The sequence below is a fragment of the Haliotis cracherodii genome, unplaced genomic scaffold, assembly GCF_022045235.1.
Source record: "Haliotis cracherodii isolate W230 unplaced genomic scaffold, xgHalCrac1.p SCAF_5, whole genome shotgun sequence".
NCBI lineage: Eukaryota > Metazoa > Mollusca > Gastropoda > Lepetellida > Haliotidae > Haliotis > Haliotis cracherodii.
In genome coordinates this window covers 20,725,709-20,740,493 of record NW_027266308.1, presented here as the reverse complement: position 1 = coordinate 20,740,493, position 14,785 = coordinate 20,725,709, and the positions used below count along the sequence as shown (strand labels likewise).

At 38.0% G+C, this 14,785-nt stretch overlaps 1 protein-coding gene across 3 annotated transcripts in view; it reads left to right on the top strand.

The window, feature by feature from the left end:
• The window catches only part of LOC139442629 (homeobox protein Meis1-like), a 107,686-nt gene extending 93,161 nt beyond the window's left edge, over window positions 1-14,525 (top strand). For all 3 annotated transcript variants that reach the window (XM_071223488.1, XM_071223489.1, XM_071223490.1), the window contains exons 11-13: window positions 7,797-7,855; window positions 10,275-10,349; window positions 10,740-14,525. In XM_071223488.1, coding sequence (XP_071079589.1) covers window positions 7,797-7,855; window positions 10,275-10,349; window positions 10,740-11,077 — 472 coding nt within the window. In that variant the 3' untranslated portion in view covers window positions 11,078-14,525. The remainder of the gene's footprint in view (window positions 1-7,796; window positions 7,856-10,274; window positions 10,350-10,739) is intronic.
• The last annotated feature ends 260 nt before the right edge of the window (window positions 14,526-14,785 follow it).

Below are 14,785 nucleotides of genomic sequence, written 5' to 3'. Positions count from 1 at the left end.
AAGGATGAGACTTCGGAAGGTGAAAGTTGTTAATTTCCTGAGTGTAAAAATGAACACATGGCAATTAGTGAAAATAAAAGGAGGTTATCTGGGTGTCATATCCTGTAGATGTGCTGGAAGAGGCCTTAAAAGACTTTGTTATTACTGGGCTGCAATGATAATTAGAAGCTTATGTCAAATTTGTCCGTTTCACCAACATCGCAGTCATATGTTGTGATACCAGCGGGGGAGAAATAAGTATATTATCTCATTATTCTAAACAAATTCATTAAGAAATATGAGCAGTGCATGAGAAACCACAAAAGAAGAAATTGTGGTCATTAATACCAAGTAATACGTTACAGAAAATTAGGTCTGATGAAATGTAGAAAAAGCTACCTTGAGTTGAAATGAACAAGAATTGATCCAGTCAGTGCGAAATCGATTGATAAGCAGTGAAATGATTAATCACAATTCTCATAGAGAAGTGAGAGAATAGGCTATAGTTAGAAATCCGTTTTTCTGTGCAGGCTATATGGTAACAGGGCACCTCAGTTAATCAGGAATATCAAGAGATCCGCTATAGTAATTTTTGGAAAATGGGGTTTTTATTCAGGGCGCTTCTCCCCTAATTTTCCTATTGAAAAGTGCTACCTTTGTAGAACTCTCTCGGGAAAGGGGAGGCCTGGAATGGCGGCATAGATGTGGAGTGCGGAGACTCAGGGTAGAGATGATCAGCAGCTTACGTGAGGTACAAGGCTCGTAAATATCACTTATGGTTTATATTTCCTGGACAGATAAGTTTCACACTCAAGTGAATGTCAATTAGGGCTTGGTAATTGTGCTTTATTGCACTATATTTATGGAGCATGTACATGTCAGATAAACCACGATACCCCCAGCCAACTTGCATTAATCATACCTTTGTTTATGTCATAGGGAAAAACATCATGTACATTTCAATAATCATATTCTTGTCTAACAATCATCACAAGAATTTTCTCCCTCGTTTCCTGAAACCGAATCTGTGTGTTTGTGAAATATGTTCCCTCTCCGAGGCTGCATGGTCGTTGACTTCGATGTTCAGTTCACAAAGCGCACAACACGTAAATTTCACTAATCATGTCCATGCTCTGCAATCAACACAAGAATTGCTTTTTCATTTCACTCAAGATGAGTCTAGCAGCTTAATCAAATTCCTAGCAAAATATTCAATTTATAAAAATCAGATCAGTTTCAAAAATACAATTTTAAAGTCTATAATCTAATAAAATTTCCACCTTTTGTGAAGATGGTAAATTCATTACTGACACATGTCTCCCGTTTGACTAGCTGTGATGCTCAGTGTGCCATGTGAGGACTAATGATTCAGTAAGTGGTGGTCCATGGCACTTGTAGAACATGTGTAATCTGTGCACAGAGTGGTCCCTGGCCCCTCAATGGCCCCTGCAGGGCGCCAGGAAGATGCACATGGTGCAAGGCTTGTCACTGCTAACCCACTCGGACTCCACGCAGCCAAGCGCAGGCAGTGACACTTCCCTAACCCCCTTGGGGGGACTGTGGCCAGGTGGGACAGCCCTCACAGCTCACATCAGGAACTGTACATGATAGTGCTTACATCTGTTTCACATTGACAAGTACTGCCGATATTCCAATAAGAAGTGAAAATTGTAATGCCGATATCCATCATGAAATGTACATTATAATGCCAATATCCATCATGAAATGAACATTATTATGACAATATCCTTTCATGAAATGTACATTATAATGCTGATATCCTTTCATGAAATGTGCATTATAATGCTGATATCCTTTCATGAAATGTACATTATAATGCTGATATCCTTTCATGAAATGTGCATTATAATGCTGATATCCTTTCATGAAATGTGCATTATAATTCCGATATCCTAGCATGAAATGTACATTGTAATGCCGATATCCTTTCATGAAATGTACATTATTATGCTGATATTCTTTCCTTCTAATGTGCATTATATTGCTGATATCCTTTCATGAAATGTGCATTATAATGCCGATATCCTATCATGAAATGTACATTATAATGCCGATATCCTTTCATGAAATGTACATTATAATGCTGATATCCTTTCATGAAATGTGCATTATAATGCTGATATCCTTTCATGAAATGTGCATTATAATGCTGATATCCTTTCATGAAATGTGCATTATAATGCCAATATCCTAGCATGAAATGTACATTATAATGCCAATATCCTAGCATGAAATGTACATTATTATGCTGATATCCCAGTGAGAATTGGACATTAGTATGCTGATATCCCAATAAGAAGTGAACATTAAAGTGCTGATATCCATCATGAAATGAGTATTATTATGACAATATCTTAATATGAAATGGACATAATAATGCCGATGTTCCATCATGAAATATATATGATATTAATGTTATTATCATGCAACAGTATGATTTTTGTTTGAAAATTGTTTTGATCGTGTTAAGTTTTAGACTATCATCTTTACGTACAATCCCAATATTTACATGTCCAGAACTGTGTGGAGTCAAATGGGACGCATACCTTTCATCAACATGACCATATTGTTGCAGGTATTAAATCTGAATCAGTGTTTCAATCAGGATCTTTCCGTCTCCATCATCGGATACTCACTGAGAATGTTTTCACTAGATTATTATGCATTTGTAATTCTAGAAGCCATCTGAGACATTTTGTTTGTAGTTCAATTATTGACAAGCTAAAGATGATTTTCCTTAAAAACTCTACTTGACTCGTATGGATCCGGAAAGATAACATCATCTCCACAGCCCTAATTGATCATAGCAATACCTCTACTTAGACCTATAAATATCAGCCGGAATATAAACTGATTGATAAATGGGCCCTCGTTTCATCCATAAACAGCAACTTTTTCATATTTAGAAAGAAAACACCATATCCTCTCCTCTCTAGGAAACACAGCCTCTCGGATGCAGCATTTCCTATAAGGGAACAGGGAAAAAGAAGGTCATAATAGCTCAGAAAGGGCGAAGGAAGTCGAAAATTGGATGTGTAGTCGGAGAAAGCAGAAAATGATAGTAATACAAAACGAGGCAAGGAAGTTAGACATCCTTGATGCGAAGTTCTTACGATCAGTGCCACCTGTCCACCATTAGATGGAGGTCGGCTCATTATAAGTCGAAATAATTGCTATATCCCTATTAACTGGGGCTAGACCCCCACATGGTGATAAGGGGGTACACGAGAGCAGGCGAGTTTTCTCCACACCATCTACAGCTTCAGGATTTCATTGGGGGGGGGAGGCTGAAAATCATGTGTGCATACTTTGATAAAACAAGTCATTTGTCTTGTGCGATAAGTGTACAGTCCTTATCCACTGCTGTGTGGGATTCAAGTCTGTAGCATTTATGCAATTTCATTTCAATTTTCGGTCAGTTTTGAATTAAATTGAATTGTTGTGTCTGGTAGAATTTCATACTCTCATATAGATTTGACAATCTTGAAGAAAAATCACAATTACTAGATTTTTGAATGATGAGTATTTTTTTCAACTCGGGGGAATTTCAACTCATTTCCGACTAGGGCAATTCATTATTTTATGACAGTTTAAGCAAGTATGGATAGATGACAAGCTGATAATGTTGACAGGTTTAAGAGGAAAGAAATCCTAATGTAGGTTCTAAGATTCTAGATGTCAGAGCAGGTAATGAAGAAAGGGTTCTCAGGTTCTAACCCTCATAGTCATACATATTTTACTTCTTTAGTTTCCTTTACAGTTTCATATAATTTTATATCAGTTGATTTTAAATTTGTGAACTTTCTAAATCGAATGTTCACACTTTTCGAAATAGTAGAGAAATGTGCACAATTTGTGAATGCTTTGCTATAGTCGCCTTTCATGAGCCAGATTCATGGCAATATAGAAACACCCGCTACAGAGAATTAAAATTTTGGAACCGAAGACAGGGAAATGGAACTGCTTTCGACTTGATCAGAATTGACTAAAAGAGCCATCAGTGGAGTCGCCCATATCCTTCAATATCAAAATGTCGTCAGGAAAAACTCGCATGGAAAATGGCCCTCCAAATCCCGTGGGAAAGCAGTAATTTCTTCAGTAGATTATTGGCGGATGATTGGTACACTGGAGGTCGAGGAGGGCCTGCCCCAGCCCTGATGACCAAACGAGACGACCTTGACAGAATGAGGGATCCTGCAGGGTTAATATTGCTCAGGAACCTGGCAGGATAGGTCAGTGCGGTTATGAAACTGTCACGATGCCATCAAATATTTCATCCAACGTACCCAGTCCAATATAATTGCCAGTGAGCATTTCTCTTGTGTCTCTGCATTCAGTGAGGTAACCCAAACAATCTTGGCATATTAACCCAACCTCGTATCGATTTGTAGGATTCGAACACCTTGAAAGAAGCAGTTGCATTTCAATTATGGTGAAGAATCGAAATGATTTAAAATGTTTTTAAAAGTCCTTTAATTTAAGGTTTTATTCTCTAAAAACAAAAAAATCTTCTTCTTTTTTTTTACTGAAGATTTAGTTTTAAATTTCGAAAATACAGAACTGCTTGGGGCATTTGAAAGATAACGTAAGGGAAGTAACTCCTTCCACCTCTGCTGGCTCTGTCATGGACAATATGTCACATCTCCCTTCACCCTGCAGACATAATACAAACTTATTTCAATTGGTTGAATTTGAAATATGTGACTGGAGAAATGGGTAAAGTTTGTTAATGTTATAAGCCATCTGTTCACATGGAAAGGTTATAAAAACTCTCATCCAATGACAATAATGATGTCCCACAGTTTGTGAAATACAACAAGAAATGATACCTTGCATCACATCCTTACTGGACCAAAACTCAACTTTGCATAGAAAGTTGTCTGTATTTTTTTGCCTATCAATCAAGGCGGACAAGCTCAATTGAAATTTGCACCATTTAGCATAACTGGAGAACGCTTTCACTAATGAGCATTCAGGAGGGAGAAAAATTTATTTGCACAAATTGTTGAGCCAGTGTTATGTCAAAGCCAATATTGTAGCTTATGGGTCATGTAGCTTACATTAACAAGGGATAATGTGCTCATTAGTGCCATCAATGGTACCACCAACCCAAGGCTTTATTTCAATTATCAGTTGGGCTCAGTCAGAGAATTTCCAACAGCTCAGGACGTCCTCGGGGAGGCTTTGATTAGAGTTGGAATTTATCGTAGATGGGACGTTGCCTGCCCGTAACTGCCATTTCTTGTGATCCTGGCATTCTGAAGTGCAAATGAAAACGAGGGGAGAGTCATTTGTCGTGCAGTTTGGGCCAAGGCCCCCTGTGTTCCCCAACACCATGTGTTGGGGAGGGAGGGAGGTGTACAGGGCAGGCTACAGTGGGATGAGGATGGGGAGCAAGAGGGGGAGAGAATATCATCAAATCGTAACCCGATCGCAGCGGACCTGGCTAATGAGAATGAAGATGTAATTTGGACCAGTGGAGTCTTGGAAAGAATATGGCAGAGCCCCGGGATTCAGAGATCGCTTTCACCCCTTCCGCCATTAATCACCCGAAAAACGAAATTTTAATTTCAAAGAGTGTTTTTTGTCAGCCCCATTTCCCTAGCCTCTCTCTCCTCCTGGGCCTGTGGTGCAATTTGTGCAATTTCTTCGGAAACTATCTGTTCCAAATGGAGTCAGAAAGGTCATCCCCTGACCTCTTAATGAGAACGAGTCATCCCAAACCCAAACTGCCACAAATTGCCAAGCTAGGCAGGTTCGTCTTGGCGCCTCGATAGTGTATTCAGCAATTAATCATAAGGTACTCTGCAAACTACACAGTTCTCCACAAGGATTTGCCCACCACCAAAACTCTGTGGTAATTGTTCCGACTGGAAAACTGTCTAAGACAAATTTGACCGATCTGACATTGAGATTTTATTTACCCTCCCCACACAAATTATCCACGGCTTTTTCCAAGTTTAAACCAATGTCAGAAAATTATGCAATACAGCAAATTATTTGGAATGAAGATTGGGGATATGAATATTTCGAGAGGGTAATATGCAGGCCCAGTGGGACCCTATTATTTCAATTATTCAAATGTGCCTTGTCAGGCCTTCATTTCAATCCACATAGGAACTAGTCCGTAACTCAGAATTTCATTTGTGTCTGTAGTTGTTTCATCATTAGACTATGTGGCACATGTCAGGGTTTTTTTAGTATTAACCCATAAAATGTTCAATTTGTATTTAGCCAGAAAATGTTCTCTGATCTCAAAGAAAATATGATTTTGATAATTTTGGGTCTTTGAAAGCTTTGCTGTCCCCAGTTCTAGCTTCAGAGGAAAACTGATTAGATTTGATGCTATAGATTTTGTGTTAATGCAATCATTACAAAAGTTCACAATTTCATTTTTTGTCTAAGTTAATTTCTAAAACTTACAGATCAGCATGACATTTTTTGTTGTAAAAATACTTAAATCTAGAAATGTTCTTTGGATGGAGGAAATGACAATAAGACATATTTTGTTTTTGAACACTTGCCAGATAAAGGGCAGAGTAAGAATGGGTGTGACAACTGTATGCACTTGCTGTTATTGTCTGTGTCTATACCACAGGCCTTTTATTGCTTTGTACAAGGTACAGGCTTTGTTTATTGCAAATATGATAAAGCAAGTCAATGACAGCTAGAGACAAGTTCGTGACAGCTATAGACGTGGTAAAGAGTATTCTGTTCTCAACAACACTGTCTCCAACCTTCAAATAAAAATTAATAAGCTAAGTTTCAAATTTCAAATTTAAATTTTTGTAATCAATGCTTTGAGAAAATATGAAAAAATATGAAAGAGGGGCTGAAGAGAAATACTGCAGTATGAAATTAGCACCCAGTGTCAATATCACCCCTTGTTATTGGCAAGCCCACAGTTGTAGGAGAAACAAGGTGGGAAATCTGCATGCTTGTGATAGGACCCCCAAGCCAGCAAGCAAATTAAGTTCAACAAATAAAACGATTGGCATTGTGAATCAAAAACTTGCTCCGCCTAGAGTCTCAACATTGGTATTGTTGCTATTAGCCTATGCTAACAGGTTAGCGCCCTCTAGTGCCGCGATCTACTTCACCCGAATATGCCTTTGTAACTAAGCAAATAAAACAGATCCCAATTATCCCTAGTAGGTTTCTGTCAAGGAGCATTGGCATATTATTATTGAGGAATGAGAACTCGTTTGGAGAAGTTTGGAGATAGTTTTCAAACACTTTTGCTTCTCATTCTTACCTCGCTTGGCTAGTGGCTTTTATTTGTATTACTTGTATTGAAAATGTGCATAGAGAGTGTTTTTTCTTCCACACAATATCAAGTGGACCATTGTGCCTCTGACAGAATAAGAGTGCCTAGAAAATACAAATTGTGAAGAAATATTTGTGGAGGTTTCTGCTTATGATTATCACCCATACTTTCAATAGTAGTGGGCTACTTTAATGAAGCTCTAATAGCACTTGTCACTTCACGAGTGGTTTCAGCAAATTTCTGGTGTGAAAAGACTTTTCATTCTTGCTAGAATGCACTGATGGGAGAGCCAGGTACAAACCTTCCAATTACCCCCAGTTGCTGTGTGGCCATTCACGGTCGTGATTAGGGTGTCAAAAATTATTATTGAGCCTGTTAATTTTGGTGTATTATATGTTATTCCTTTGTTCGTTCAACTTTCATCACCATGGCAAACATGCTGCCTTGTAGAACAAAGGCGGGATAGGCTTAGCTTGATGCTTTACATGGTGTGTTGGATGTTTTAGGAAATACTTTTTTTTGCTTTCAGGTTTATCAATGCAAGACGAAGAATTGTTCAACCAATGATTGACCAATCAAATAGAGCAGGCAAGTCATCTCAGCTGGTAACTGTGTTCAAAAATCGGAGGCGTAAGTCGTCATCAGCTGAATCTCTCGGCCTCTCCCCAGGTAAAACTCGGACTTGTGGTCCGAAAAAGAGAGAGCACATAATTGCTCAAAACACAACTAGGAGAGAGTAGAGATCACTGGAGAGAGGGAACTGACCTGTGACCTTGACCTAAACTTGGTGAAGGTCACTATCCTGCCCCCCAAGCCCTTCCCCACCCCACCCACAAGAGATGATGACTTACCTTTCCAAGATATGTGCATGCGCTTGCAACATCTAGATCTAGTCTCTTTTTTTCTCTACTCTTTCTTCACCATTTTCCTATGTCTCTTTTTTCCAATTGTGGATGATACTCGAATACTCATAAATTGCATGCTGCACTTTGCACTGTACATTGACTATACTCCAAGTACAGCCTCTGACACATCAATCAAAAGACCTGTCAGAGATGAAATAACATTTTAATGGAATACCATGATCATCTGCTGTATATCAGTATTAAATGGACATATTTGTGTCGGTCTGATCACCCGGTAACATGATCACAGGTAATTAATATCCAACAATAATCACCACACAATGTGTTTTTTAAAAGCAAATATTATTTTCTTGTCTTATTTTATGATACCTGTTTAAATCATGCCTGACTTTTATCAGCATGTCATCAACTTCTTAAGGAAATGGACAACATAATCTGACAAGCGAAACGATTTCCATCTTTCGTCTCATTAGTAGGGATGCTATATAGGAATAGGAGTCTCACTCAAGATGTGGGAACTTATAATTCACAGATGAAACATGCTTGCGCATTGCACTAGCTGTCAATCACACATGCATGAAAGTGCAAATTTTCCAAATCTCCTGCCGAAATTGGCATGTACCTTTCTGTCGGCACTACCTACTCCTTGCTTTGTATGTACCCTCCTGCTGTTCCTGCTAATCTTTCTCTCTCGTTAGTGTGTAGACTTTTCTGTCATTGTTTAAGCTTGTACATTTCCTACTGACAATTCCGAGAACCACATGCTAGTAGGTCCCACTGACACTTGTACATATCACAACTGTCACAATATTTGCTATAATTACTCAATAAATCTTCTTTTAGTGGTGATGATTTTTATTCAATTGTTGCACTTAATTAGTCCAGTGGGAGTCCAACTCAAGCAAGTTTTTCTCGGAATGTGCGTCTGTTTCAACTTGATTATTTAATTATCCCAATCAGACTGTTTGATGTTTAATTCTCTGACTTTTTCAATGGTGGGGCAAATTACAATAATCAAATTTCCATTTCATGTGATGATATGGGCACTATGCCATCTACGACAAATCGTATGCACCATTAACGAAGATGTGAGGCCGATTTTTCAAATTTGTACATCACTGAGCTCTTACAGCCAAGCCGCCATACCAGTCTTTTAGCCAGTTTGTGAAAGAATTTTAAAATGTCATTTGAAAAACCAACATTAGCCAAGGTCTCCCTGGCTACCCTTCCGTCCCAACACAGTCGTCGTTATTGACAGAAATCAACGATCTGTGATTGATTCTGGAAAGTGTTTTGAGATGTTTTTTCATTGGCTTAAACAAGGGTACCTGCAGCTTGCCGATTCCTCAATCTGAGCAATTACTCACAAGCGTGCCCTCTACTACAGTCGACATGTTCACTTCCATTCACTCTCATCACGATAAACCATCATAGATCACTAGTCAAGCAGATAAGAATTGTCAGGAATCTGATTGGCTAAAAATTTTCGAATCCTCTGTGGCCTAAAATTCGGAAGCAGCATCGAAGGCTCAATTGAGCAGTTTTGCTTTGATTCCAGTAGCAGTTAATACGGGGCTATTTTATTTTCTCACCATCTTCACAGTTAATGTATAAATATTGGACAAGTGGAAATATTTTGAGAGTTATTTTTTAAATTGAATTGCACATTTAATTGATCAATAAGGCATGCCCACCTCACCTGCATGATGAAAAAGTTGTATATCTCTCAACCTTTGACCTGATGCTGTGTGTTTTCGTGGTTTCTTTCTGCATGATGTCAATCAGCTGTCAATCAAGATGCAATGTACAACCTCAATATGGCACCATAACAGTGTTCATTTCAACAATTAAAAAAACTGAGGCAATTCGATGAACAAAACTATTGGTATCTTTAACCTGTAACAAAATGAAACACTGTATATCTTATCTTGATTGACATTCTCTTTCCATTATGATAATACTGTTTTTGTGGCACTTTTTCAAATGCATGAACATCTTTATTTACAATTTGCCACTGAACAACATGCCTTCCCTGTACAAACATGGAATCATCCTTTCATTTGCTAATGGAAGAGTCCATCTTGTACAGGGGGATGTCAGAGGCACCTCTTCAGTTTCTAATGTCCGTTCTGCTGTTCTAGGTCCAGGAGCACATGCAGCATACAATCCGGAGGCAGGGATGGGTTACCTTGACAACCAACACATGCAGATGGGAAGTAAGTACATATGCATTGTGACCTCTATGGCTGTCCCCTGGACATGTGTGACCATCATCACTCAATCCAGAAATAGCTGTTTAATCAGAATACTAAATGTCTTTATCTATTTTATATGTAATGACTTAAATTGTTTAGATTATATAATTTTGCACCTACGAATACGTGATTTTGTCTGTGCTTGTTTTACATGTAGTTATTTTTTTGGTCCAATTTAATATTTCGAAAAGATTCATGAAGTAATTCTTGATGAATCTTAAGTTTGATCTTAAGTTTCTTAGTTTCTAAGTTTCAACAAGTGAAAGAAATTCTGATCTGATATAAGTTTTAACACTTCACACCCAATAATCTTAGAAGAGAACTTGACTAAGTGTTGTGTGTGTATTTCAGGGTTGCAAGGCATGCATGGAGCGGACATGTACGATCCTATGAAGGCAGGGTACTCCCACCTGGAAGGATCACAGCGCTACGATATGTTGGGGGTTCAGGGGATGCACCGGACTGATATGTATGCACCCCCTGTCAGCGGGTCCTATGCACAAATGTCCCAGTTCAGCCCCCCTGTGCACTCACAAGCAATGCTGATTCCTGGTCATCCACATCACATGATGATGGGGCACGGCGCCACGGGAATGGCTCACCATGGGATGTCCGCAACCCAAAGTCCTCCCCTTCACGCCAGCATGGACGGAATGGGACAGCATATACAAGACATTCACGCTGGATAAACGCTCAAACGGGTTCTGTCAAAAGTGTGACGATTCTTGTTGATCCTCGTTATATGTTCTGAAGAAGTGTTTTTTTTGGACAAAATTGCGAGGGATATTTGGCTGTGGCCGAGCGTCGCCAAACCGGCAGCTGTGCACGTGCTGTGCTTGATTATAAAACTCTGTAGTTGTAAACTACGGTGCAGCCACATGCATATGTCGTGACGCGACCAGTTCAACGGGTGGATGGATGAACGGAAGATCAGACTTCTGGGAATGTGGTGGTGGTGGTTCACAGCAGACGCTGCAAGGGAATAAGATTCCCACAATGCTTTAGTTGACATTTGCGGTGTGGAGTTTTGACTGGAGGAGTTCCCAGGAGCTGTGCTACAGTGTGTAAATTCTAACAGGACCTAGTCACAGAGGACATTGATCATAATGTCTTTTTGCCATTGTTAATTTCCTGCCCATGCCAACACGGTGACATGACCAAGATAAGACATGGCACCGCTGAAAAAAAATATTTTCATTCAAAAAAAAAATCATTCTTAGCTCCTGGTTTTGAGTTAAAAACTTTATTTTCTCTTGAGACAAATGATATTGTTAACTTTCCCCTTCCCAGGATATGATATGACTGTTATCACTCCCATTCCCACCCCTCCCCTGTCAAGTAGCAAGGAATGTGTATGTACAACATTTATAGACTCCGATACTGGTGACATGTTTGTCCTGCAACAGCTTTACAAAGACTCGAAATACCTCATTTCAATGTTTTAAGCTTCAAGAACTGTGTTAAGTTGGAACATAAAAATGTACTTGCATTCCAAATTAACTTATTGAAATTAACTGGAGCTGCAGAGCTGCGAGCAAAGAGGCACGGACGCTTTATGTCGCTCCAGATCTCCTGGAGGCTGAACAACGCCTCAGATGTAGCCCACATCAGGCAGGGCCTATGACCAAAGTATTTTTTAGTCTCTCTATCTGTCCTGATATGGACAGGTCCTAAGGTCTATAGTATTAGCCGGTTGTTATGTTAATGAAGAACCCAGTCATTGAACCAAAATGTTCATCTGGGTCACCATGACCTGTGCTAATTGGGTCACCCTGACCTCACTGTCCTTTTCAAATTTGTACATGTATCATAGAAAAATAAGCAAACTTTTGCTGTGTAAAACTTGGTGCAAAATTGTTGAGTATTTAGAATAAATGCTGTTGATTTGTGGAAGTTGCTGCATGGTAGAGATAAATGGTGAACATGTAGATGTCCACCGTAACAATCTGTATGTGACCGTATTATTCAACCAAGATTTGATGCCCACAGGAATAAAGAATCATTTTCAAACAATTGCTCATACCAAATGTTAGTATTTTGTTTGCTCGACATTTTTCTTTAAGTGTGTGACTAGGTATGTCATCTTTTCAAAGCATTTGAAATCAGTGAGTAATCTTCCCATGACATTGATCACAGATTTGGACATTTGACAAGAACAAGAGACCAGAAAGTACACTTCGGTTCTCTCTCTCTTGATATCAAAAACAGCGACGTTTGTTTGCATCAGGTGACAGATCTGTGATGAAAGATGCGTGGTGATAGGCATCACTTGATTTATGGCATGGCAAGTACAAAGTGTATTCTGTCAAAGTTTGCATTTACAAATCAGTCCTTCAAAAAGTTTTGGTAAGCTGAGACAAATTCATAAAAGAAACTAAATGATTTCTTCATGATATTATGTGATTTAGTCAGTGAACATAGAAACAAGTTTTAATTAAGTTTTGTCTTGGACAAATAAAAACTAGATATTGTCATTCACATAATAACTGTATAGAATAAATAATGCATTTTTGAACATAGATTATGAGAATATATTCAATTCTCAGTACCCAGAAGTCTAATATAGTGTCAGAAGTCACTGTTCATTATAAATAACAAAACCCATCTGAAAATATATATTCCATTATTCATAAGGCAGGTTGCTTGGTTGTTTCTCAACACTTTTCTGAAATCTTTCTTAAGAAGGCATAAGAATGTGTTATATTTCCTAAGAGGTTCAGAAAATATGAAAATAATAAAAGTTCTTTGTCATATTTACTCTCTTATGTCTTTAAAGTAGCCATTAATGATTCTCACACAAATATCCAAACTGCTTGAGCCGATGTCTGACCACATCACTCAGGTCTCCTACTAAATGTTTCTCTTTTAAACCACATATTTTGAACAAACTTTAACTATATGCAGAGTTAATGTTTCTGAAATGTATCTTTCCATCATGACAGAACAAAAACAAGTTTCCAAGTTTAAGAACTATCCCACTATACACCTCTTTTGGACAGCCAATATATCATACATTTTGTTTGGAAAACAATACTGAAAAATGAAAGTGCATAGATGTGTTAGAGAACTGTTGGACATATTAAAACAATACTGTCAAAATGGCAGTCAGAAATATCAAGGGAGACTACTCTCTAGACAAATCATCATGGGAGATAACTCTGTAATGCTAGCTGCTGCTCTTATGTTTGATGTCAAGCACAGGAAAGACAATCAGAGAGGGAAGATCAGGGTTTAACCAGATTTATAACATAAATAGCCGATAATATTTTTATTACAATGTACAGTTTTGTAGATACTGAACATACAAGTTCCTTCATGTTGTGGAAGATTCACAGGTCATTTGTTGTATAAATCTAACTCTGTTTATAGTGTTCATACCTGTCTGTATTTCGTGTATTAATGTCACTCTGCTTCAAGTCAACATTTTGGTGTAGCTCAAGCCCATCTTTGATGTTATTGTGAGAAAAAAGGGAAGTAACTGGGTTAGATATCATTGAACCTCGCTAGACTCTGTGTGACATATCAATTTGATATTTACGTGTAATGTGCAAGAGGTGCAAGTATTTATATTTCTGTTGAAGTGATGGTATGTATATATGTGGATTTTGTCTAATCACATTATGACGACATGCTTCCTGTGTATTAACTGAGTTCAACTTCATCATAATCGCCAAAGAACTTTCTTTTCCTCATTTTCCATATCTAGAGTATGATATTAGATTATTTCTGTTCAAGATATGCAAATTTTTATTTCACTGAAAATTGATAACTGTGTTTTCTATTTCTGTGATAATCATTCATCAATAAAAATCAAATTATTTGCCAAATTTTTATTTTCCATTGCCAAGCTTTAACTTTGCTGACTGTTGTTCAATACACTGATTACACCAAAGATTACTATTTATTTGCTTCAAATTGAATGCCACACAAAGTTTAAAAAACATGATCTGTAATTCATACACGGCAGGTTTAAATATTCATATTCCCTCCCTGTATTCCAAATGGACTCGTCCAAAGAAAATAGAATTTAAGGTCCATTATGGGAATACAAGGGAGAGAGAAACTCATTCAGCTGTACTCCACTTTCTTTAGCTTTCAAATAATTACAGACCAGATTTTTGGTTTTGCCATGAACTCTTGCAGAAATAAAAATATCTTTATTATGGAAATAAAATTTGTGTTGGTTATTTTTACTTGTTGATATTTGAAGACCTGTGTTACAGAGGAGTGACTATGGCATGGATTGTTCATAGTCCCCAAGTGGAATATGCCAGCTGCGTTATACACTTGGAACATGTGAAATAGACAGTTGTTTTGCTGGAAGTGATAGAATTTGTCATCATTTGGTTGGTTTGACTTTACCTGATTAATAAACAATTTAGCAGTGCAATGCAAAT